Genomic DNA, 26,344 nt, shown 5'->3' with positions numbered 1-26,344 from the left:
TATGTGCATAGGTCATTTGATAAGGCACAGACTGATTAAACCTTAAAAATATATCCAAGCTACTTGAAAATAAGACCAGCAGAATTTTGGTAAGAGATTTGCCTTAATTGGAAAGGCTTAAAATAAATGATCATATGATTAAAAAAAGCAAGGATTGCCTGCTATTTGTTGTAACCCCTATTTCTGTAGTGCCCCTGTAGCCAGAGAAGCAGCTGTTCATTGCTGACATTCTCCCTGCCAGGCATTCCAACTCTCTGAGGTAATGGGCTACAAGCATACGGGCCTTCGCTTTAATTCTTTCAGCGTATCCTTCCGCATGGATAGAGCGAGGGGAACGCCTCCAGGAAAAGAAATTAAATGCACACACACAGAGGCACACAGGGACGGGCGATTTGAAAATATTCCTGAGAACGCAATTTGCGCTCATGCGGCACAGCGTCACATGAAAGAGGCCGCCTGAAGAGCTGGCTGGCACAGGTTTATTTTGTTGTAATATTTTCTTCCACCCCCCAGCTCTTTACCCAGTGGAATGATATCCAGAGCAAGTTTTTTGAGACAGGAAGTGAGGAATGTTTTCACTATGAGTGATCTGAGAAGAAGGTGGGTTAGCCGAGATAGCAGCTGTTTCGGACAAGAGGAACACAGTAAGTCAGTTCCCGAGGAATACAGATGAGATGGCTCCGGGAGAAAAAGTCTTGGAGCACTGAGGGCTTTTTTCAGCTACACGTATGTGAAAGGAGACTCGGTGTCTTTGGATCGCTCTGCAAGGTAAGGGGAAAACAGCAGGCAGAGTGAAAACATAGCGGCTGAACTTCTCTGCTGTGTAGTGTAAGGGTGAGGAGTTTCAAGCGTTTACTTTTTGAAAATTAAAGGCGGTGGGACTGTGCTTCTGGAGGTAGGGGAGGTTTGAGATACGCACTTATTGCTGCTCTCTCAGTCCAAGAGTCATGTCAAAGATTAACTGGTAAAACAGGGGGAGAGTGGAGTATTCTGATTATTTTTTCTGGCTCCCCAAATATTTCTGAAATAAATATATGTACTTCAAGCCTTTGAAATAATAGGAACCCTTTTTCACCATCATATATTGCAGTTTTATTTTGATTACTGTCATTCATGCAGGCTGTTAAAAAATCTTTGTAAAGTAAAATACTAATAATTGAAGGAGTGGGGAGTGTAGGCAAAAGAGAAAGTGTTCAGTAATCACACATCTGTCATGGCCATGTTGCTGAAATTCTAATACAGCATTTTTGAAACTACGGGATTCTGTTAAAATATACAAACTTTGGTCACTAACAACATTTTTAGCTGTTGCATGAAAATTCCAGGCTTGGTAAATAAAGACCTGTTACTGTAAAGGTCATTAGTTGGATTTGTAACTCCTGGCAGTATGTAGTTCATTTTTGCTAAAGGAGCTTTAAAACAATGCAGATGTGTCTGAATTTAAAGTAATGCAGAAGGCAAGTATGAGACCACCTAGCACTGCAGAATGTTCAGCTGCTGAATAAAACCAACACAGCTGCGTTTGCAGGAACTACACATGGCTAGCAGTAGAAGATACTGAATGATAGCTCAGTGTTATTCATCAAACTTGCCTTTATTCTACAGTGTTTATTATATGTCAGGAGTTTTTTCTTTTGGTTGGTCCTTTGTGACGTGGTCTGGAAGTTAATTAAGTTTTCCTTGTTATAAATGTATTTCAGAAGTCATGAAGATTATGTCAGACATGTACTGAGTTAAAATGAAATCATTTAGGGAAAATGCTCAGTGGACCAATAAATGCAAACAAGGGATCTTAACGTGAAGAATGCTCCTGGCTGGCATGTTCTGAAAATTCTGCTCTAAACTTCTTCCTATGCTGGCATTGTTATCTGTCTGCATAGAGAAATAACTGAAAGTCTGAGAGTTCCTCATGTCAGCATTAGATGGTTTGAAAATTTCACCTGTCTGGTTGGCCTTTGTTTAATGATTTTTTTTTGTTTGTTTGTTTCCATGCCCTTAGAATACTTTCTTAAGGACCTGATAAGGGCACAAAAGTTTGAAGGTCTTTCGTATTCAGTGGTGCTACATAAAACCTGAGATTAAACAGCACTGCATTTCTAACTGCAGCTTTCAAAGAGAGGAGTAAGTTGGTTTTCCTCACTGCTGTAGCACTAAAAGAAAGTGCGTAACTGTGCAAAGAATGTATTGGAAAATGAGGGGTGGAAGCTTGGGGACATGGGCTGAGGTCAATCAACCAAAAGTTACTCTAACAGGAATAAACCCAGTGAGAGATTCTGCTGGCAGTGGGCAGGGGACTAAAAGCTTCTGTCTGTAGAGCATTCCCTGCATGCTGCTCAAGCAGGCTGGATTTGGAAGATCAAAGTGCAGAGCAAGTAATAAAGTTAGGATTCCCTGTATATCCCTGTATTTTTCAGGGAAACCTGTTATCCGTTGTTATTTACTCTACAGCTACACCCAAAAATAAATTAGTTGGCATTTGGGTCAGGGTTTTTTTCTTATTCAGGTAAGATTTTAAGTGGTATCTGTTGAGGATAGGGATTGTGTAGGATGGTAGAGCTGCTTCCAGATTATAAGAAACGTGGTCATGAAATATGCTTCTGGTCATTCTTTGGAGTAGAGTTGCAAAGATGTCATTAGGGAAAAATGCCACGCTGCCTCCTCTTTCTCCCCATTTAAGGTCTTTAGTGTCTTTCTGCCTCTCTTTCTTCTTTGCTGTGCTGCTTGCAAGGGAATAGGGAGGCTGATACAAGGTTTTCAGCCTAAAGAGTTTGAGGTTGTGTTGGATAACATTAAGTTTCTAGGTAGGCGTATAAAGGTCCAAGCAGTATGTGGTATCTGTTTGTTTATAGCTGTACCTTTGAGTTTAAAAACAGGTGTGATAGGAAGACTGCTTCTTCCGGTTCGCCCGTTCCAAAGAAATGGGTATCCTCACGTTGCTCCTGTCTGGTCATCCTAAGAGTCCTGGGAAATTGAATTACACCTTTTAATAGGTGCTACTAATACATACCAGCCTGAAAAAAAAAAAAAAAAAAAAAAAAAAAAAAAAAAAAAGTAGGCTGCTGTTTTCTTTCCGTTTTCAGGCGGGGCGACGCTGCCACTAGAGGTCCACGGGCAGAGACGAGAGAAAGCAGCCTGGCTTTATCCCAGGCGGCAATGCCTGGCACACGGGCATGGCCCACGTTGCTCCTGCAGTCCTGCTCTGCCTCACACAGCCCCAGGTTGGAGCAGCCTGGTCCAGTGAATGGAATCCCTGCCCGTGACAGGGGGGTTGGAACTAGATGATCTTTAAGGTCCCTTCAAACCCAAACCTTTCCATGATTCTATGACAAATTTCTTAGATCAGGGTGCATGCAGTAAGAAATCACTTGAAAAAGGAGAAAGGCAAAGCTTGGGATGGAGTTGACAGGAGAAGAGGCGTGAAGGTGTTTGGAAAAGGTGGGGAAATGGGTGGCTACCTTTAGCCTGGGAATGAGTATGTTTTTCAAGGAAAAATTAGAAAATAAATGGTTCTCAGAATTCACGTACTCTTTTGGTGAAGCAAAGCATAACCTGAAGCATCATACAGAAGTTCAGCATGAGGAATAATGGCACAGCTAGCTGTAATTCAAGGAAAATTAGAGGAATTACATTTTAATTGTCTGGTAGGAAATGGCTAAGGTGTGAGCTTTAATGCCTCCCTGCCTTTCTTTTTTTCCCTCTTAATCTTTTATGGGGCTTGGTTTTGCATTTAATCCACCAACAGACGGTGGCTGAGCTGTATGATGTGCTGAAAAACAAGCCAGAGTGCTGGATTTGCTTGTAGAGAAAGTGGCTTTGTTCAGTATTAGAAATACCTTAGGCAACTTGGACTTCGTAAAAGTCCTTCATTTAAATATTGATTCAGTTTATACATACTTATTTTAAGATATTGCAGCCACATTTGACTAAGACTCATTATTCGCTTGTGAGTTTAAAAAAAAAAGAAATCAACTTGCCAAAAACCAGTGTCATCTGTGGAAAAACCAGAAACTCCGGTACTTATTTCATTATTTGAATACATAACAGCTCTGCATTTTGGAAAAGTAGACTGGTTATTTAGATTTAGAAAAAATATACATGTTATTTTTCCCATGTTACCATTCCCCTTTCAGTCAAAGTATTTCTGATCCTTGTATTTATTCTCTTTCTCTTTTGCTCCGTACTAGGATTCCAGTGGATGTCTCTTCTGCTTGTTTCTTGGTGGAAAACTTGCTTGTCTTTAATGGATACTGCTGCTGCTGGTTGATCTCTGGAGACTTTACAGCTTCTTACCTGTTGAGAGGAGACAACTTCTCGTCCCCTCTCAAGGTCCTGGTGGTAGTAGCTCTTTAACAGTAGCCATCCGTGGGGGAAAAAGAAGATGCCTCTACCTTTTGGGTTAAAATTGAAACGAACTCGACGTTACACAGTATCCAGCAAGAGCTGCTTGGTGGCTCGTATCCAGCTGCTCAACAATGAATTTGTGGAGTTCACGCTGTCAGTGGAAAGCACGGGCCAGGAAAGTCTGGAAGCAGTGGCTCAGAGGCTTGAATTGCGGGAGGTAAGTGAACTCTCAAACAAAAGTGTAATATTTATCTCTTGTGAGAGATATCCTATGTGGTAAATCCTTACCATGTAGGGCAATCAGCTTATTTACTAGGGCAGCTATCCTGTGTTCCCATGGTTTATTCATCTTCTGTTCTTTGTGGGGACTTGGATTGCTCCAAAACAGTTGCAAACCGATGTTAAAGCTTCGGGAATGTCCAAGGGGAGAACACGTGAGAAGTGTCAGTGGATAAAGCTTAACGGTGATAAACAAAGCAACTGGTTTTTAAACCTGACAATGCTGAGAATTCTGTTTAAAAAACCCCCAAAAAGCAAGAAAAAATTCTACCTAAACCACATGGTTAAGAATTACTGCAAGACTTGAGTCAACTTTTAGCTAGGGATATGAAGGAGTGTTATTTGTGTGCATGTATTTTTTTTCTGATGGATTAGTGCTGTGAAAAGAACCTAAAGCACAAAATGTGATTTGTACCAGTGACCAATTATTTGTCTTGCTTGTTGAAATACCACAAACGTGTTTGCAGACACTGTCTTGGAGCATGCATGTAGACATACAGATTGAGTACTGGCTTCATGAGGAAACCTGTTTTGCACTAGATAAATCTGTATATATCTGTTCCATCTGACTTTTTCCCCAAAAATTCCTTACCTGATAATTTGAAGGATCCTTTTGCAACTGAAATTTGCTCTTCCTCACGTTTAGTGATTATTCATATATCTCCTGTATTGAGTGATTCCCTTCTGAAATACAGAGCTGCAAGATGTTTATAGAAATCTGCACAGATTACCAACATATGAACCAATGCTTTATAGTGTTGAACACCGGTTGTTTCATTGCAGTATTTGAAGACTCTCAGTCCTGGATGAATTGACATTTCCCCCTAGAGTCTCAAAAGGTTTAGTTCATTTTGTAGTCATTGAATTGTGACAGCATGTGCAATTCTGGGGAATTAGGAGAGAGAAAACTAATAATAAAAGTTTAGTGTTGCTAACATTGTTCTGAAAAATATGCTTCTGTCCTGTTATGTGGTCCGCCATAGAACTGTGTTTTGATTATGGGTTTCAAATACAGGATGAAAACCATGGACTTAGGTAATGAAAATATGAGTAATTGTGAAAATAATTGAGTAATAATAAATGTTTGCATTTGTAACTATGATCTTTTAAAATGCTGTCTTTTTATTGTCAAGCAATGGCAACTGTTTGTAACTTTGCTCAAATCCTGACCAAATATATTTAGGACTCAATCTTGCAAACATTTATTATTTTACACCGCATGCATTACTGTAGGATCCTCAGTAGGAAATGCATACATATAGTAGTCATTTGTTTTCAGAAATACTTTTCCTTTTTTCTGTCTGGAGAATCGTATATGAATGAAATAGATGTGAATCCATTAATCTCTAAGTGCTTGCTTTATGTGCACTTGTTTTCAGTTGCATTCTTGTAGTCTCCAAATACTTTTTTCATGTACAGTTATTTTGGAAAATTCAGTTCTCTGCAACAGTATGACTTTTTTTAAAAAATCTTTCTCCTTCTGGCAAAGGGAGAATCTAACTACTCTTGTTTACTTAGAACACATCAGATACCATATATTTAGAATTCAGTTACCATTGTGTGAATAGAGTCTGTTGATTTTATTGATCAACTTTCAGATGTAATTTCTAAGTCAACAGAAAATGTAGAATTTTTACTGTATTTAGGTTGCAAAACGCAAGTGCTTTGTCTTCCTGAACGATGACTGCCAGCTTTTATTGAACTAGTCACAGATCATTGGAGAGGCATGTTTTCTTCAGCTATTCTTCATTATCTCTTTCTTTGAAGTCACTCCTAAAAATCTGTTTAAAAAAAAAAAAAAAAGAGAGAGCAAAAGATGCAATTCCCTCAGTTAAGAGCCATATATCAGACTAAGGGAGTTGACAGTACACTATTGAACTCTGAGCAGATTCCTTCAGCCAGGCATTCTTCCATGGATTATTTTGGCGGGAAAATGTGTTGCAATTAAAGGGAATGGAAAATAGGGATATAAATTACTTTCCACAGCTTGCATTCAAAAAATGTTGTTCTGCCTTTAAAGAGTCAGATTTGCCAAGCAGATACTGAATCATTCCTGACTACTTGTTTAGTAGAAAGTTTTCAGAAAGAAAAATTGGTTCAGCACTTTTCTTATAACTGCAAGGACAATTTTAGTCCTTGATACTGTAAAATACAAAGGATTTTCCATAAGATGTTGCACATTTTTAATGTACAGAGCACCCTTGAAGCACGAGTGTGAATTCTAAGTGTTAAACATGAAAGTATGAGTGTTTATTTGAATGCTGAGACTCGGTGTCATTCTGAAATACAAGGTCAGTCTTGGATTACTGTATATGGCCTACACAGTTAGGACAGGCGGTTCCCATGCATCTTCAAAACAGTTTATTGCATGAGGCATGAGGAGAACCTCTACCTTTTTTTACACATTCAGCGGTAACATTTGTAAATGCCTCTTTCTTTCTGGTGGAGTCTGAAATTACTGAATTTGGACAGTGAACCGAACAGCTTATTTTTAATGGTGTGCTGTCTTTTAAGATCTTTATGTAAATTAATAGTCTTGAAATTATTCTTTGTGTGGCTAAACACTATTTTTCTTTCAATTTTCCAGTTGGTACTGCTCAATTTTCAAGTTGTATACTAGTAAGGACACATAGAGTTTAGGCAGTTTTATGTATGTTGACAATTTAATTTTTTTACTGGATGGTAAACTTCATAGAAAAGTGAAATGAATGCATTAAACTAAAAAGACTATTTTCTGGTATTCCCAGAATGTGACTCATCAGCAATGGGTATGTAATCCAACTCTCTTAAACTGAGGAACTGGGGAAAGAAGCCAAAGGGAACAGTGAACATAAGTTACTTACCCTTTGTAGCACAGTCTGTCTTTCATCCTATGAGGGTACTACAACCAAACTTGATTTATGCAAAAAGCTGTCACAGAAAACCATTCTGAAACTACAAGTTTTTAGAAACTGCTGAGAGCTCTGATTGTTAACCACCTCACAAAGCATGTGCAACACTGCTCATCTTACATCTAGGGCAAGAGTATACAAATAAAATCCTTGAAAATATAGAGATTTTTAAAAAAATTATAATATAGCTAGATATCTCTGAAGTGTTTGGCAGGAGGTGCTATAACTGGTTTCTCTCTCTTGTTGAATTTTCTTTTTTTTCTGTTTACTAATAACACTTCTAAACAAGCAAGAAGGGGCAAATTCTTCTCCTGTGTACAAGCAGAGTCTGACTTAACTGCAGATATGTGGTAGAGTACAAGAACCAATGGTAGAGAACTTCTGGGAAGAGTTTGTGCTGTGCATATGCAAGTTCCTGTGTTTGTTTTGGACATGAATAGGAAAAGGAACCAAGGTTATCCGGATCCTGAATGACTTCGAAGTTCTGGAATAGTGCTTCAGAAATGCTTGAACTATGCTGTAAAATTTTGTTCTGAATTCTTTTTTGGAGAAAATACACACACAAAAAAGTTTTTAATTCATTTGGTGATTGCTTTAATGTGTTTTTCATATGAAAAGAGTGTATTTAAAATAAGACCAAGTGCAACCATAAATATTCTTACATCTAAATGTATCATTAACCATATTGACTGGCAAATAAAAGTTGGGCCAAGTATGACAGAGGGATTACTGACATAATTATGTTTATGCCTTGTGTCAGAGTCTGACAAATTTGTAGCTGATGCTTGGAGAAATACGAGGAGAAGCAGTGCTCATAGTTGAACTGCTGTGGTTGCCTCTCTGAACCAAATTTTCTTTAAAATTAGGAAAGGAGAAATTGTCATGGAGGAATGTATATAAAAATGCAGACCTTCAGTGTGTAATCTGATTAGTTTAAAAATGCTACTTCATTGAAAAGCAAACTTGACTCCATCTAAAACATATATTAAGTGTGCTATAATTATAATGTGGGAACCAAGGTAAACTGAAGTACAGAGTTACTTGAAATCACTGTTTCAGTTCTTTCTTTTTCTGAACAAAAAAAGATATACATTCAGATAAAGGATTTGCAGATAAAGTCTTATTATACTGAGCAGCACAAAATTGAGGTTTTTCCATGAAAACAATAGTGGCAATTGGAAAACCTTGTCCTTGGTTTCTTTAGCTTTTTTATAAAGTTAGGGCAGAATTTGAATATACCACTTAATTGTATTTTTTTCATTGGGAATTGCTGTACAGTTTTATACTAACTTTGACAGAATAGGTTTTCTTTACTTCTGAAGGAAAGGCACTAGTTTATTGTTTAGTATTATTAGACTGCTTTAGAATTTGGATTTTGCCTTTTGTAAAGCAATCAAAATTTAAGCATCTTAGGATGGTGATTCCTCAGGTCACTGTACCCTCGAGGCAGGTAGGTGAATGCATTAATTAAAAGGCACTGTATTAACCATTAGCAAATGATTCTCTTTTCCAGTCTATTTGTATCCTACAAGATATTTTGTGGCATTTATAATATAGGATATGAAATTAACTGGGAAATATTTTATTAAATACATAAGTTCAAAGTAAACTCTGAACACTGTTATGCCTCAGGGGACCTCTGAGGGTTGCTAGTCCCACCCTCTGCTCAGGAGGGCTGGCTTGGATCAGATGGTTCAGGGGTTGCCTGGGTGAATTTATGTGCCTCCAAGGATAGAGATTTGACACCTCTTTGGGCTATCTGTTCCAGTGTTTGGCTAGTCTTGTTGTGAAATTTTTTTCCTGATCTAATTGGAATTTTCCACGTTGCAGCTTGTCCCCAGTGCTTCTCATACTTGCAGTGATTACTTACAAGAAGACTCTGGCTCTATTTTCTCTTAGGCAATTGAAGTCCACAGTAAGATGTTACTTTAGTCTCCTCCTAAGACTGATCAGCCCTGCTTCACTGAGTCTCATTGTACATCATGCCGAAAGATTTAACAGAATCACCTACAGTAATGTAGTTTTATGGCACTCATACCTGATGAAACTTCTCTACTTAGCTTAGGAAGTCTGGTGGACTTCAATCATAAAGTCACTCCACTCCCACCAACTTGTGAGATCACAGAATCACAGAATCAGCTGGGTTGGAAGGGACCTTCGAGATTATCAAGTCCAACCCTTGATCCACTACCGCTGCAGTTACTAGACCGTGGCATTAAGTGCCACATCCAGTCTCTTTTTAAAAATCTCCAGGGATGGAGAATCCACCACTTCCCTGGGCAGCCTATTCCAATGTCTGACCACCCTCTCTGTAAAGAAATTCTTTCTAATGTCTAACCTAAACCTCCCCTGGCACAACTTGAGACCATGCCCTCTTGTCTTGCTGATAGTTGCCTGGGAGAAGAGACCAACCCCCAGCTGGCTACAACATCCTTTCAGGGAGTTGTAGAGAGTGGTGAGGTCTCCCCTGAGCCTCCTCTTCTCCAGCCCCAGCTCCCTCAACCTCTCCTCATAGGACTTGTGCTTGAGTCCCTTCCCCAGCCTCATTGCTCTCCTCTGGACCTGCTCCAGCACCTCAATGTCCTTCCTGAACTGAGGGGCCCAGAACTGGACACAGCACTCCAGGTGTGGCCTCACCAGCACTGAGTACAGGGGAAGAATCACTTCCCTGGGTCTGCTGGCCACACTGTTCCTGATGCAATACTGTGTTGGGCTTTTGATACTTTTGTGTTCTTCATAACTCCTGAACTTTTATGCAAAAATATTTACTATTCCTGTTGCTAGTGTCAGAAAGCAAATAGGTAGAAAATAACTGTGCAGAAATTATATGTTCTTTTTATTTCTATTTGATTTTCTTTAGAGGGGTTGGGTCATGAATAAGTCACTAAAATAAACAAACCTCAAAGTAGTCTTAATCTTAACAGCTTAACATATTTTAAGAATTATGTCATGCCATTCTTTTTAGTATTGGATGTTGTCCTGAGCTGCTAATAATAAAATGTTTTAGTAATGAATAAAAGTGGATTCTATTTTAATCAGTGCGAATATTCCAGGGTGCATAAGCTCCTCTGAAAACTCACAGGATCAAATTCTGCCCTTGAAGTAAAGTGAAAGGTTTGCATAGAAGTCAGAAGACCAACTTTCGTCCATAGTATTTTGGTTGGCTTGTTTACAGATATACTGGATTCCAGAGAGCATTTTAAAATGTGGAAACATTTTTGATAGTCTGTTGTGCCAGTTACTACTCTGTTCTACATGTAGGCCAGAAAAAGCAGTCAGTGTTTCAAAGATACAGACGTGTTTAAGTGATCATCATGCCTTAAAAATTGTCTATACCTTCAGTTTAGATTCAGGGTGTAGAACCAGGAGTATCTTACATCAGAGAGTTTCAATCAGCGGTGATGTTAATAGAAGTTTGTGTTCTTTTTTCTCCTCACCTTTGTTATACATCTGTGCTTCTGTGAATTTTAAGTACACCAAGGCTGCAAATGAGTTATTCAAACAATTGTTACACATTTTTTTTGCATATTTTTAGTCGGTTTCCAAATGTGTTTGTGTGATATCCCTTATAGAAGTCTTTCAGCTGTAGCTGTTACCCTTTGCTTTTGGTCTCTGCCATGGCCGCTGCCCTCACACAGAATGTTGTGGTTCCACATTTTAGATTGTGCTCAGCCTGAGGCTGATGTGGTTGACCTGTCAGATGAGTGGGCTGGGCCAGCACAGAAGGCTTTCTTTTTTTGAGCTCTTCTTAGCAAGTGAGATCAAGTAGCTCCTGGCATATAGTTCAACTTCAACTGTTGTTTTATTTTTTGGTCCACTAATTTACTTACATTCATTGCATTGATAACCCTCAGAAGTTACAGAATGTCAGCATCACAGTCTGACTTTGGCTCCTGCGACTGAGTGCATGGTGTCAACAGTCTTGTAATGAAAAAGAAATACAACCTTTTACATGTGTTCCTTTCCTTACTCAGTCCACAGGAAGGATTGGGGCGTACTCAGTCATTTGGTACATTTTATTATTTTCTGCATGTGATGTTGCAGTGAACATAATATTTCTTTCATAATGGAGTTTCTGTGGTACTGCTGTTTGGTTTTTTTTCCTAACATCTTACAGAATCTTAAGATACTGTCTTCACAATATCATTGTGGGATGGTGGAGGTTACCCCACACACTATGCCTAATGGTTAGTGGATTGAAGAATAGAAACAAAAGCAAATGTTCCTTAAAGTATCAGTAAACTTTGTATGCCTGGACTGAGAAATTCAGAGCCATATTCCTTGGAATATTCCTGGAAACTCAGAGTATTTATGACTTCCTAAATTTGACCCTTGGCTTTCAGAATTCAGAATTGATGAGCACACAGCATCCACCTGTGAAAAATTTGGTTTGTAGGGTTTGCTTTACAAGAGAACTCTGTTTCTGATGTGGGAGTAGTCTGGTTCTCCATGATGATTTTTAAACTTTCCCAGCCTTGAAACTATTTTGTCTATATCAACATGCTGCACTTTCTCCAAATATCTTACTCTATACTGAAAAAGCTGCTTTTTTCTTATATGAACAGTGGTAATTCAATTTATTTTCTGTATTAAAGCATGTCTTTTTATCAGAGAGTACCAGAGTTGTTTTAGAGTTTATAGAAGGAATCTTAAGGCTAAATGGGCAGACTTCATCCTAACATATTTATTTTTTATCTTGTGAATACTAATTTTGCAGTTACATGGTAGCATTAATTTTAACTTAGAGGATTTTTTTTTAAACATTGGGGGAAAAAAAACCCAGAACACCAAAACCCACTAACAATCACACAGAACTGTGTTGATGCTAATTTAGAGAGAAGCAAAGAAGTATATTTTGTCAGTATGCAATGTCAAAGGAACATTAGAGTCTTAGAGTTGGCTCTAATTTCCTACTTCTGCTATTATCCCAGAGATATTATGGAATAGAGGGTTTTATTAATTTAATGCTACACCTTGAGTTTTGTGCTCCAAATGACTTAATGATCTGTGCTGATAGGGAACATTGACTCCATTGCTGTCCGTGAAGTTTGGGATGGGACATACCTGCCTGTGCTGTGGTTGTTGCACACATAGCCTGTCAGAGCTGTAAGGAGTAGCTGGAGTCCCATGAGGGTAGACTCTTCATCCTGTTTAGACTATAAACTAAGAAAATTTATGTATATGAATTTTCAGATGTGTATATGGGCGAGTTTTTGCAGGAATGTACTAAAGTGGCCTTTGTCTACTACCATCTGTTTGTTGCTCCCCAATGAGTTTCAGATCTGTGCTCCAAATTATCAAAGTGCTAGACCTTCTGAGAAGATAACAGTAAATAGTTTTTTTGCTAGGTAGACAGTCTTTCCATGTCTAATTCACAGAAATTACCGATGAAAAGAAATCATTATGATGAATATTCCTCTGTTTTATAAAACTTCATCCTTAGTAGCTTTTTTTTGTATGTTAAAAACATCTGAATATACGTAAAAAAGTGTCAGATTAAAGGTGTTGGTGTTTCTACCATTTCTACATATAATAAAGTATATGTAGCAAGGACTTGGAGAATTTCCATGTAAATGCCTACAGACATAGATGGGAATTCGTAATATTCACTTATCTTCCTCCCTCAGTTAAAACACTTCTAATTATGATATCTAGTTTTACGTGATAATAATATGAATAGCTTCCAGTTCATGTCTGTTTGCTGGTCCAGAACTGAATGAAATAAGTACTGTGGGAGCAGATTTTAATCAGTTTAAACATAGTGGAGAAATTTAAATTTGAATGAGTGACTCTGGAGTGTGGATTTAGAACCATGTTGTGGAGCAATGGAAAAATATTCTGATCCAGACTCCTTCTCAGAGGGATCTAATCCAAGTTACATTGTGTTGCTCAAGATGCTGTCCAGTGGCATTTTGACTTTCCAGAGGTGACACCCCTCAGCCTCTAGGGGTTGTCTGTTCCAGTGCAAACTGTGTTTTGTGTTTGGGCTTGGCAGGAGTTGCCTACTCAAGCTGCTCCTCTGTATCTGCTCATTTTCTTGCTCGTGGGGTGAACCATGCATATGCTTTAATGTGCTTGCCTTTGACTGACCAGCTGTCCTGGGCACTTTTGTCCTTCAGCATCCCATGTGAGCCTGCCTACCTTTCCCCAGAGAAGCCATGCTTTGCTCTCCTGCTGTCCAGTGTCAGTTTGTATTTGCCTTCCTCACTTCCCTTAGCTTTCCTGTCACACAGGAATGCCTACTGCTAACGTCTGTGAGTTGCCACAAAAGAGTTATGAACTGTTTGCAAGTAAAAACTAAGTTTAGTATTGTTTTAGGTGGAGAACCTTATGTATGTGGGTTGGTTATCTGGAATTAGTGTCTGCTTTTGATGTTAAATGTCTCTGCAGTTCTCTGAAGTTTTCAATAACCCATAACCTTAGTGTTTTAAACCATTTATTTCTAGGTAGTGAGACTTTCATACAATACATTTTATCTAATATCACAATATTAACTTTTTTCATCTCTGAAATGCCTCTTTCAGATTACGTATTTCAGCCTGTGGTATTATAATAAGCAGAATCAACGCAGATGGGTAGATTTGGACAAGCCTCTGAAAAAGCAGCTGGACAAATATGCCTTGGAGCCAACTGTGTATTTTGGAGTAGTGTTCTATGTGCCTACTGTTTCTCAGCTTCAGCAGGAGATTACCAGGTAAACTTCTTACATGTGTCTAAAAATTTGCTTCCAGCATTCTTAAATGTATGGTTTATTTAAAAGTTGTCTGCTTTCCACTCCCTCACCTTTATAGAAATGAAAATTACTTTAGGCAGAATTTATGTTCAAACTGTGTATTTATTTACCTTTGGAATATTTGGAATATGTGATAAATTAAGCAAACAACTATCTTTTTTGTGATCTTAGGAATCTGTTCAAACCTGTTTTAAGTAACAGGCATACTTGCATGGTCAGACTTTTAATTGTTTTACTCTCTTTATGTTTGTCTCTTTTTTTTTTTTTGTTTGCTTTGAAGAGCCATATGTTGCTTTTGTGGACATCCATCCTGCACAAAGCAGGTGCAGATTTTATTGAGCTATGCTTTCCTTTGTTTTGCTTTCAGTACTTTCTGTACTTTCAGTACAATCCACTGGCAAGCTACAGGCTAAGCTTCAGCTTGTGACTTTTTTTGTGTTTCACTGAGCCATAAATATGGATGCTATTTCTGATATCATGTACACATTTCTACTGTGAAACTGGGGAACATCATGTAATTGATGCTGACTACAGGGGGAAGAGTAAAATTGAGCATGTATACTGGCTAGTTATTCTTTTGAGCCTATACATTGGCTTCTAGTGGCTTAAAGTGTATAGTTGTTCTGATTTAATGATTATTTTTAATAGGCAAATGAGTACAAAACCAGTAACTGGATTACAAACATGTATTTGTTATTTAAGAAATATGTGCTTGCATTAATTAACCCATTTAAGCTGATAACTTCAAGTGGACCTTGCTTTGAGCGGGGAGTTGAACCAGATGATCACTCAGAGGTCCTTTCCAGTTTAATTTATTCTGTGGTTACATGAAACTGTGTTTAAATACTGTGTTGCTAAAATACCCCGCCAGACACCTTTCCTGCTAAATGTGGTGTGAAAGCTTTTCAGGGAGATAAGCCTCTTGGTGCAGACACTGCTGCTGTTATTTGTTGCTCAGTCCTTGGCAGCTTTAGTGTTTGATGTGTAATTTCTGAAAGATTATCTTTTTCCTGAAAACTTCAGTTTTGTGCTATGTCTCAGCAATTTTACTGGCTTAAAAATCTTTGATTCAGATTCTGTGTTTGTTGGTGTACTAGGATGTGTTAGAGTAAGATAAATGTCATGGTGTTGCATTGAATAGCTAAATTGCCTGAAAAACCTTGAATAGTCTTCTCTGGCATTTGTTTAAAGAATATGGTGTTTATGCTGGAGCTTTAGCAACAATTTTGCAGTGTACTGCCAGGTAGAAAGCAGACATCTATGTGTCAACCTTATACTCAAGTCCTATAGGATGGTGTTTGATTTGATATATGACAGTAAGAATCTGAATTAATTTCAGAAATCTGTGGATTTTTTCTTGCCTTTTCAATACAAATGAGATTGAGCATGTTTAAGCAATTTATATGTTTAGTACACCAGGAAATGGAAATGTCATAAATAAAAAGAGATGGTATTTGTGCTATTTCGAGGTAGTGTTAAGATTCTTCATCTGTATGTTTACTTTTAATAGTGTTTCTGTGGAAAGGATTTACATTCCACTTCTTGACTGGGGAGGACTTGTTTCCCCAAATGCCTTGATATGTGGTGGCTTTTTCCTCTCTTTGTTTTTAAGGCCTGGATTTAGTCCCAGCTGTTCTTCTGTGTATTGTGTAAGGATGTTATGTACTATTATATGGTGTACTGTTTTTTTATAGTAGGATCTCGAAGAGTCTATTTATAAATTGTCACTGTATTTAACAGACCAGTAATTAGTGAGGGAAGAGAGCTATCAATTAATATAAATAAAATTTATGTGGCATTTACCTGAGCATTTCTAATCACTGAATGATTTATAGCACATACTTCCATGTTCTTAGTATTAAAACCTTGCTTCACAAAAGTTGACATACAATATGAGGAAGTCAAGAAGTTTTTAAAACTAGAATTATAGAAGACAAGTGTACCTCTTGGCCAAGTCTGTGTAGCTGTAATGGCAGTTTTGAGGTGTTTTGGGCTCAAGATAGGGAATTCTTTGGAAAGCTGAAAGGGGGAGAAGAATTCAGGAAAACAGTGGCTCAGACTGTGAACAAATGGTACAGCTAGCAGCAAGTTGCATGTACAAGAGGCAACACAGGGAAAGGTTAGATTAAAGGACAAAAATGGTGCCTTGAAAGTGAGAACAAAATGCACTCAGAAGTTGTAATGCAGAAATGAAAGTCACTACCAAGATTGAGAGGATGTGCAGTGCTAGGTCTATTGGAAGAGAAGGCAGTAATAAAGCAGCAGTTTACTGAACATTGTTTAGAGACAATAATAGCAACATTAAGGGTGGAAGAGGTAAAAATAAAAAAAATATGAGAGTATTGTGGAGATTATTTAAGATCACTGATTCTGGAATAATATGTGAAAGTTAAGGGAGGCAGGAGTTAACAAAGGCCTTGAAATAGTGGATCTGAATGATGAGGGTGACTACCCTCCACTCAAACTGGGAATGCAGAGAGGAATAAGAAATGCAGGCATATTAATCTGCTCTCTCTTTAAATTAAGAAGCCCATGTTAGCTTTTTCTTTTTTTTTTTTTTTTCCCATGTAGGTATCAGTATTATCTGCAATTAAAGAAAGATATCTTGGAGGGCAACATTCCTTGCACACTGGAACAAGCAATACATCTGGCTGGTTTGGCTGTTCAGGGTAAGTAAGGAATTGTGCCAACTAGCTAATGTTGCATCAGAAACTTTGATGATATATTTTCTATTGCATATTTTCTGTTTATCACTCAAAGACCCAAGTCGGTAAGCTATGAAAGGCTTGTTCCTTAGAATGTCATCATATGGGCTGAGGAGAGGGAACACTTGCACCAGTGGCCCCAAACTTGGTATTTCTGTGCAGTCCTCAAAGCTGTACCTGGATATCTAATATGTACTTTCAGGAGCTGGATTTGAATTAGGCATTGGAGTCCCTTTGCGGGCAAAGGCTTTAGATGTCTGCTTACATCAACACACCCTTCTTCTGTTTCTGTTAATGAAGACTCTATGTTCTGACATAGTAACAAGAGAAGAGACATGTGTTCATAAATAAGTAAATTTGAATGTACAATTGTACTTGTATCTCCACTTTGTCTCCCAAATATCCTAACACATAAGAATATTTCAAGCTAGTATGCAAGACTGTTAGCAATTCCTGTGTTGAAATCATTCCTGAAAACACATTTCTGTGATATCTACATGAAAGTGGCAGCTTTATTTTTCCTAACTAGGGTCAGATGGGACAGAGTATACATGAGGACTAAGTCTGTCTGCACTGACCATGTCTGGTATTCCCTGCTAATATGCTTGTTTGATATTAAATATCTCCGAAGTTTTCAACAGCAACAGCTTTGTTTAGTGTGTTTGTGTATTTTTATTTGTGTGTCATTCACAGTGAATGCCACTTCAGTATATCTAACAGCAGTTGTAGATCTGCCAGAATTGAAAGAAACTTAAAATCATTGGCAGAATATACAACCAAAGATTTTTTTTTGTATTTTTTTAGTTATATATATGTATTGGTTGTATCACAGTAAAGACGATGATTGAGTTTCTTGAAAATGTAGTTTCCACTGGAGTAGGATGAATTATATTAGTGCCTTGTTTGTATAACAGTGAATCTGTTAATTCCAAGCCAGGTTTTAATGGTCTTCAACTGAAAAATCTTGCTTTGTTATTTTCATATCTTTGGACAGTGTAAATGTCCCTCTGCTCAGTGGGTTGTTTATAGAAATCTTTCAATATGATCCTCATCCAGATGGAAAGTATTTATCCTTTTAGCTTTCACCCTCGTTTTTCAGTCTTGTGTAAGAGATAAACTGTACGTGTTGATAACACAGTGAAAAAACAACTCAGAAAAATTGTAGGTCATAAATTAATGTGCTCTGATGAGTGAAGTAGCTTATACCAGGTAGGTTAGTTAATTTTAGCTGGTGAGTGAACAGAAGCAGTATTTGCAGTTCCAAGTGAACTGTTTACAAGAATGATCTGTATTTGAAATGATTACAATAGGCTACTTCTAAACACTGCTTTACCTCAAGAACTGTGTTGGTATAGGATGTCTCAAGTGCTGCCCTTTCATCATAAATAACTTGCATATTAACTGTTAATGTTTAATACAAAGTTGGTTCCTAAATGTCTCTAAAATGATATAGATGAGAATTTGTGTTATTGTAAATAACTAATACAGATGAGAATTTGTGTTATTGTAAATAGGATCTGTATACTCAGGGATTGTATTTATACTTTTGGGAGCAGCCTTTCCATGCAGATTGCTGTTCCACAGTTTCTCCTCTGAGTCTGGTACAGAACTTTTCCAATTTAGACTGTTTTCTTTGAAATGTTAGCTTGTTTTTTTCCTGGAAACAGAAAAAGGGGGAGATTTCTTGGGATGCTCTTTGTCATGACATAACCTGTTAAGTGCTTTCTGAGCATACCCCTGAGTCTGGGAAGGCTTCTAGCTCCCAATTTCTGCATGTCTGGGTGCAAGGAGCTGTAGAAGTCTTGTAAGCTGAAGGATGCTCCAGCTGCTCTGTGCAGTGTTTGAGTAAAGCTGCAAGATAGAGCTGTCATTGGTGCTGTACCACAAGTGACTGACAGGAGGGAGTAAAGAAGATAGAGCCAGAATATTAAAAACTTGCCTGGAGAAAGCTCTGAGACAATCTGCTGTAGCTGACCCTGCTTAGAGCTGGATCTCTGGAGGCCCCTTCTAACCTCAACCGTTCTGTGATTAAGAATCAAACTATTTAAACCTCAAAGTACTATGGAACTTGGATTCTGATGGTTTTATAATTTCTTCTTCTTCTCTAGCCACAAGGAGTTTTATCAATTTTTATGAACAATGTAAAAAGATGGGATGTGTTTTTACCTTTCCTCTTCTTAAACACTACTGGTTAGTTTATTCCACTGCTTTACTTCCAGATCACAGTTCAACAGGATGGAGAGATTCCCTTCTTGGAGATCCTGCTGCAACTAATTGGGTATTAAATAATTTTGTTAAAAATGTTTGACTCCAAAAATTTTTTTTATTTTTTTAGCTGATTTTGGAGACTATGATCAGTATGAATCCCAGGAGTTTCTACAAAGATTTGCTTTGTTTCCAGTGGTAAGTACTCACTTTAAATCGATACATTTAAATTCTTAAATTGAAAAATTTAAATTTAAAACTTTCTTAAAATCGGTAAAAGCAAATCATTATTATTAAGACTCCCTGATCCGTCCAGCTTACTGCTCCCTAGGTCATCAAATTCAGTAAAGGTTTTCTTTGAGATTGGAGTGAGATATCACACCTTATATTACACAGAAGTAAAGATGTTGCAGGACCTTTTCAATTTTATTGTGTATTACACTGAAAAGAAGGTTGGGGTGTAGATGGAAAAGTGAGTAAAACCACTTCAGAACAATGTTTGTGCTTTCTGGGTTTATTTGTGTGCATATTGCAGCACCTAATCTTCAACATTAGAGTGGAGAGTTGATTCACCTGTGTAAGGAAACTATAACCATTTAATTTTGTAGAATTTTTTTTGTATTTCATTGCATAAATGCTCTCTTACCTTAAGGGTTGGCTACAAGAAGAAAAAATATTGGAAGAAGCAACACAGAAAGTTGCCTTGCTACATCAGAAGTACAGGTAACATGTCTAAAACTCTTTATTGCCAAATTTTGATCTTCAGTAGCTCAAAATGTGAATCTCAGAAGACAGTGGGACTAATTTCACCTCTTATGTAAATGAGTTTTTCTCTAATACATCTGCATCAAAGTTACAAGATTTCCTGCTGAATGGAAGTGAAAAGAGAACAGAGTATCTAGGAAAATAAATAAGAGGATTTGGCTTGAAAATTAAGAATGCAGGAAGATATTAAATAATGTGACTTCACCTTTATGTTTTTGAAACTCTCTTATATGAAGTTGTGACCACAGTAAGGATGTTTCTTGATAAACAACTTTGGCAGGTAATGAGGGCAGAGGAAATGTAGAGACAGTAACTGTGCCAGATGTCTTATGATCTTAGGTAAAAGGTAGCTAAGGAGCAGTAGACCAGGACAAAGGAAAGTTAAGTTCTCTGTTGTCAGTTCATCAGCAAAAAATGTTTGTGATTATGTGGGTAATACTGAAAATTTTTCACTGTATAATTTTAAAACAACAGTTGGAAATTTCAATTCCATTTATCTTTGAAATGCATTTGTAAAAAGATTGCATGGTTAAGGCTCACCAAAGAAAACTTAATCTGCATAACATTAGGAAAAAGTGAAGAAACAGAGAGATTGATGATTGAAAAAGTATTGAGAGACATAGCAATGACAGGATTTTGCAAGTAAAAATAATGACTTCTAAGAGATAACTGAGGTATGTTGGTAGGTAGGTAAACACAAACTTTTTATCCCTGTGACACTACTGCAAGTCTGTGAGAAAACTGTCAGTTGGTGTAAGTACAAAAAACGCTACCTTTACCTAGAGATCTTGTCCTCATATTCTCACACCATTACAGTTAAAACTCTGTCAGCATTTAGAAAATTAATCTATCTTTCCTGAAATGTGGAACATCAAACTTCATTGTGAATGCTGCTGTAGGGGAAATTCAGGTCTTGAACACCTGTGCCATTATAATCATTCTGATAAGATGAGGAAATATGGAGACAATGGTGGATTTGAAAAAGAATGTGATAATTGTCTACCATTAGAAGAGATGATAATTTTGACTGGTCTTTGTTGTCATTTACACCTAAAGATGCCTGAGAAAAAGAAGTTACTAGAATCAAAGTGTAAAGGCTGAGAAAAATATCAGCCACTGGAACAGATAGAAACAGCATGATTTGATGATTTCCTGGATGTCTTGGGAATGCTTTTCAAGCTTTGGTGGTGTCATTCAGAGCAAAATAAAGATTTTTTTTCTTATTGGCAGTACTAGCTGATTGTTGTTTTTATTTGTAGAGGCCTTACTCCTCCTGATGCGGAAATGTTATATATGCAAGAAGTAGAAAGAATGGAGGGCTATGGTGAAGAGACCTATCCTGCAAAGGTAAACAGGGCTTTGATCTTTGTCTCAGTTGCCTTTTTTTCACTGTTTAGAAGGGTTGCTTCCTGCCAAAAATAAATAAAACTCCAAATCCACACCACTCAGAATTTTCTCCTCCAGAATTATAAAAGCAGTTGTTTTTCTTGTAACTCTGCTTTCCAAGACTTTTTTCTGTATTTACATAACTTTTTGCAACTTCTTACAGGACAGCCAAGGAAGTGACATATTCATTGGAGCATGTCTTGATGGTATCTTTGTAAAACACAAAAATGGTCGTCCTCCTGTTGTGTTTAGGTCAGTATTGTTCTTTCTTAAAATATCTTTGTGCACTTCACATTTTATATGTGTTGCTCACAAGCATGAATGACTCTTAGATATGATGTGTATTTAGTAATTTGATAAACCTGAACATAGTCTTGTAGTAATCACACTACAGTGAATACTGAATTTCATGGGATTTTTTCGATGTAGTGACTGCAGAATGAATCTCTTTAAGCCAGATTAATAGTAAGAGATGAACATTTAATATACAGTTCCATTGCAAAGCATTTATTGGATCAAAAAAGAGCAATTCTGTGCATATACAGTATCTCAAATCCTGCCATGGTCACGTCAATTTATGTTGAAATATCCAGTTGTAAAATTATCCAGAAGTTTCTTTCATATATTATAAATAAAATAAATTGTGGAGAGTCACACGATAACATTTGTTTCATTATTTTGGATTCATACATTTTTTAGTTTATTATTTAATGGTCTGATAACTTGTAAACAGAGGTGTGACTTACTTAAAATTCAGTCTTCATGTGAAATGGCTTGATCCTCATTTACTTCAAGAGGAGTTGCTTGGGCATCTTTGGGCAGAATTTTGAATAAATTTTAAAAAATACATTTTTAGATTTTTATAAGATGAGTCTCATCAATTTGTAATAATTGCTAGAGCAAGAAAGGCTTTATTCTTAGTGAACTTTAACTTTCTAGAATTTAATCTTTGTCTGAATCTGATGGAAATCTTGAAATCCCATGGTCCAACAGTTACTGAAACTTCACTACCAGTTAATTTCTGGGGTTAGAGAAAGTAGCAACAGTGCTTCTTTCTCTTAGTAGTTTTGTTTAACAGAATTTATAAAGTCAGTACTGTTAAATGTCCTTCTGTCTCTGCTGTTGATAGGAGAGCTTATGCCAAGCTCTTTTTAATTGTCTGGAGCTGTTGAAGTGCTCTACTCTGCTTCCTTGCAGTGTTAGACAACAGCTGTACTTTTCAAACACAGGAGAGAGGAATAAAGCATTGTCCATGCATGTTGCATAATTTCCTAAAGAATTGTGAATGTAGTGTCTGTAAACAGAAAAAAAAAAGCACATTGGGAAGCATCAGGAAAATATCCACATTCCAGTTTCAGCATCCAGTTTTCTGCTCTTCTACTTGTTCGTTGTATGACTGTTGGCAATTCCACCATGGATAGATATATCATGCACAGACAAATGACCCATTAGTATAATTTACAAAGGCTGGGTAATGGTTCAAATTGTTCAGGTAATTTCATAATTGTGTCCCCAAATGCCTATGAACCAAGGCTTTAAATCTGAGGGATTTTTATTCTACATCAAAATGGGGACATTAGTTTTCTTTACCTCATGCATATGACTGGGAGTAGCTACAGAAAATGCTGTCAGACTCATCTATGTAATGAAAATGTGAGTCATATAAATACTTTTAGAGAGAGTCCTATATGTACATCATTCTTTTTCATGTGTTTATGCACTGCAGAATCTTCTTCTAAGGAATCGATTATATGAGCTTTACTTATACTAACATAATTCTAGTGGATCAAGCTACATTTATATTTAACAAGAACATGAATAAATATATCATATTATATTTTATGTAATCTAACTTCTTCTCATCTGTCAATGTGCAACAGTTCTAGAAAATATGTCTAATAATGCCTTAAAGGCTTTGTTAAGTGTAGATTTAATTTCTTTTTTCCTGGAATGTCTGATTTCCTTTCAAGGAGTCAGGATGTTATAATTTACTGATAACTAAATTTGTCTAAATTTGATTTGTTTTTTTAAAGAACACTTGAAAGAATTTCAAGTGGAAGATAAGTAATAAACTTAATACTGTACATGCTGTTAGTTTTCCCAAGTTAGTCACATACGTGTTTTCCTTTCAGTAGCCATGTGATGGATATGGAAGTGATGGTCTGCAACTTGTTCAGATAGATTAATGAACTTTTTCACAGAATCATAGAATATTCTGAGTTAGAAGGGGTCCATCAGGATCATTGAATCTAACTCTTAGCCCTGCACAGGACCATCCCCAAGAGTCACACCATGTGCCTGAAAACCTTGTCCAAACACTTCTTGAACTCTGTCAGGCTTGGTGCTGTGACCACTTCCCTGGGGAGCCTGTTCCAGTGCCCAAACACCCTCTGGGTGAAAAACATGTTCCTGATATCCAGCCTCAACCTCCCCTGGCTCAACTTCATGCTGTTTCCTTGAGTCCTGTCACTGGTCACCAGAGTGAAAGGACCAGTACTTGCCCCTCCACTTCTCCTCATGAGTATGTCCTCCGTTCTTTCTCCATATTCTGGGTGATGGTTCTGTTCTTCAGTTGCATTTTCTGTGGTTTGAAAATCAGAGCTTGCCAGTAATGTTTTATCCCTTTTGTCTGCAGGTGGCATGATATTGCCAACATGTCCCACAATAAATCCTTTTTTGCATTAGAGCTGGCCAACAAAGAAGAGACAATTCAATTCCAAACTGTGAGTACGTTTTTTTTTTTTTTTGCTAAGACATCAGTAAATATAAACACAAATTAAGACTGATAATTTAACTGACAGATTAAAACCTACTTTATATATATTTAGCAGCTTTGAATTGTATGAGTGAGTCAAAAGTAATAATACAGTCTTTGGCTAGCTTTCTACAGGAAGGCATTAAAAATCAGACATTTTATGTTGAATACATTGACACATAGAACTAATTTTATGCAGCATCTGCCCTTTGATTTGTCAAAAGGCAGCTGACGACAGAATTATGGAAATCTTTATTAACTATAAGTTGTGTTAGTACTACAGCTGATAAGAGTGTCTTCAACAAAAGGCTTCTACTCTAAAATTTCATAAATCTAATAGTAGCGTTAGGTTGGAGTGCAAAATAGAGTTTTAGGGAAAACCTAAAACTAAATAGGTCAATGCTAGTTTCATCTTAAAAATTTCAGTGGCTTGTCTGAAAGCAAGTAAAGGGTATGCATATTTGGCTTAATGCAAATTTTGCTTTTTTTTTTTTGGCAGGAAGATATGGAAACAGCAAAATATGTGTGGAGGATGTGTGTGGCTAGACACAAATTTTACAGACTAAATAAATGCAGCCTGTAAGTGGAATACTTTAGCACAACTCGTGTTGCCTTGAAGCTTCCATTGGGAAGTGAAATCTTCCACTACTGTCCTATTTACATGGTAGCAATTAATGATGTGGGTTAATTTTCTTAATCATTTTTTGAGAAAATAGTTATCAACAGTTTTTGAAACAATTTCTGCTTTATAACAGAGGAAAATATTAAATACTGAAAGCTTACCAATCGTGAGTGTTTGGCCTTTGCATCTGGATCTCAGGGCTGTGACAGACTTCAGTTGCTCTGGGATCTAATATTGCTAGTGTTTGTGAGCTACTGGAATCACTAGAGTTTTGGCCTAGGTTTGGGCGAACTGCTCTGAAAGGACACTAGAGGCTTTAAAAGGGCGGGAAGTGTATGTGAAGCACTCCTGAAATGTGCTGGATTGACAGCTGAGAGGTGTGTGGTTCTTCAGATATCCATGGAATCTGTATAGCTCAAGTAGCACCAGTGCAAGGTAAATTTAATCAATTCGTCAAATTAAATTTAATTGGGCTGGTCTCCAACTTGTAAACCAATGTCTGGAATCTGAGCTACTTTACTGATACAGCTTTCCTTCAGTTAAGTTTCTTCAGTCAAAAAATAGGGAATTAGACACAGTGAACATTCTGTCATAAAAGAAGCACGCTTCCCATATGTTTCATTCCTCTTTGTATGTGGGAGATAGCTGTGGAGGGGTGGCTCTGAAATCTGCTGAGGCCAGTGGAAAGATAATGAAATATTTGTGCCACAGGTGACTCAATAGTGTGTTTAATGCTAATTTATTTGAGAAGTAAGATTACTGTGAAATAGAGTAAACCTCATACCTCAAAGCTTGTAAACCTGACTGCCTTTTGAGAGTGATAAGAAGTATTGGTAGAAGTAGTGCATTTGTGGGACTTGTATATTGCTGTCTGAATAATGTCAGTTCTATAGTTCTATATTGAATGCCAGTCTCTAGGATTACTTATTGTAATGGTTTCACCACAATATGGTTTTGCATGAAGTTAAGTCCTTAAAAAAACTTTTCTCATTATCTCTACTCTTAAAATTTCCTGTCATCTGGTCCTGCTGCTGAAAACTGTCTTATGCATGCCTGTATTAACTTCAGGGGTTTTTTTCTTAATCTGTACGTACTTTATCTTTAGAGATTCCCTGGACTCTCCACCTGAGGAGGGCTCTCAGAAATCTTCCCTCATTCTTTCCCTTCCACGCTTTCCAATCCTTTCTCGTCCTTCATTTCCTAAAGGGTGAGCTAAACAACATCTTTCTTCCTGAAAAGTAACGTTAATATTATGCTGCTGTATTTTGACCTCTGTCTTGCTGCAAGACACAGAGAACAGGTGCAGTGTAGGGTGGGGGGAAAAGGACCTTAAGACTTACGTCCTGGAGGCAATCCAACAAATTATGAAAATTCATTACTGTTAGTTTGAATGTTAGAACATATAAATCCTCATGCAGTATGGTCATGCTTTCCAGTTCCTGTAACATTTGTAATGTTACAATCCCTAAACAATTTTATGTCTGACTTGTAGAACAGGTAACTTACAGTATGAGATTTTATATGGGGTTCAAATTTGGAACTAGCCCCCAGTTATTCCACTGCTTTTTCTGCCCTACTGCAGTGCTTCAGGGACGTCTCCTTTTTATGCTTCATAGAGAAGAGGCAAAGAAATAACTGAGGTATTTTGATCCTGGCTTTGTG

At 37.3% G+C, this 26,344-nt stretch overlaps 1 protein-coding gene across 2 annotated transcripts in view; it reads left to right on the top strand.

Moving 5' to 3' along the window:
* Window positions 1-372: 372 nt before the first annotated feature.
* Window positions 373-26,344, top strand: part of PTPN21 (protein tyrosine phosphatase non-receptor type 21) — a 45,456-nt gene continuing 19,484 nt past the window's right edge. Inside the window, exons 1-11 of one of the 2 annotated variants that reach the window (XM_018082649.2) lie at window positions 373-768; window positions 4,185-4,558; window positions 14,036-14,205; window positions 16,816-16,913; window positions 19,285-19,352; window positions 19,807-19,877; window positions 21,179-21,266; window positions 21,469-21,557; window positions 23,941-24,028; window positions 24,560-24,639; window positions 25,788-25,889. In XM_018082649.2, the coding sequence (XP_017938138.2) occupies window positions 4,379-4,558; window positions 14,036-14,205; window positions 16,816-16,913; window positions 19,285-19,352; window positions 19,807-19,877; window positions 21,179-21,266; window positions 21,469-21,557; window positions 23,941-24,028; window positions 24,560-24,639; window positions 25,788-25,889 (1,034 nt within the window). In that variant the 5' untranslated portion in view covers window positions 373-768; window positions 4,185-4,378. The remainder of the gene's footprint in view (window positions 769-4,184; window positions 4,559-14,035; window positions 14,206-16,815; window positions 16,914-19,284; window positions 19,353-19,806; window positions 19,878-21,178; window positions 21,267-21,468; window positions 21,558-23,940; window positions 24,029-24,559; window positions 24,640-25,787; window positions 25,890-26,344) is intronic. The other variant, XM_018082650.2, reaches the window with a different exon arrangement.

Source organism: Manacus vitellinus, unplaced genomic scaffold (genome assembly GCF_001715985.3).
Source record: "Manacus vitellinus isolate BGI_N305 unplaced genomic scaffold, ASM171598v3 scaffold_6_pilon, whole genome shotgun sequence".
Taxonomy (NCBI): Eukaryota; Metazoa; Chordata; class Aves; order Passeriformes; family Pipridae; genus Manacus; species Manacus vitellinus.
This window is presented reverse-complemented; position numbering and strand designations above follow the sequence as displayed.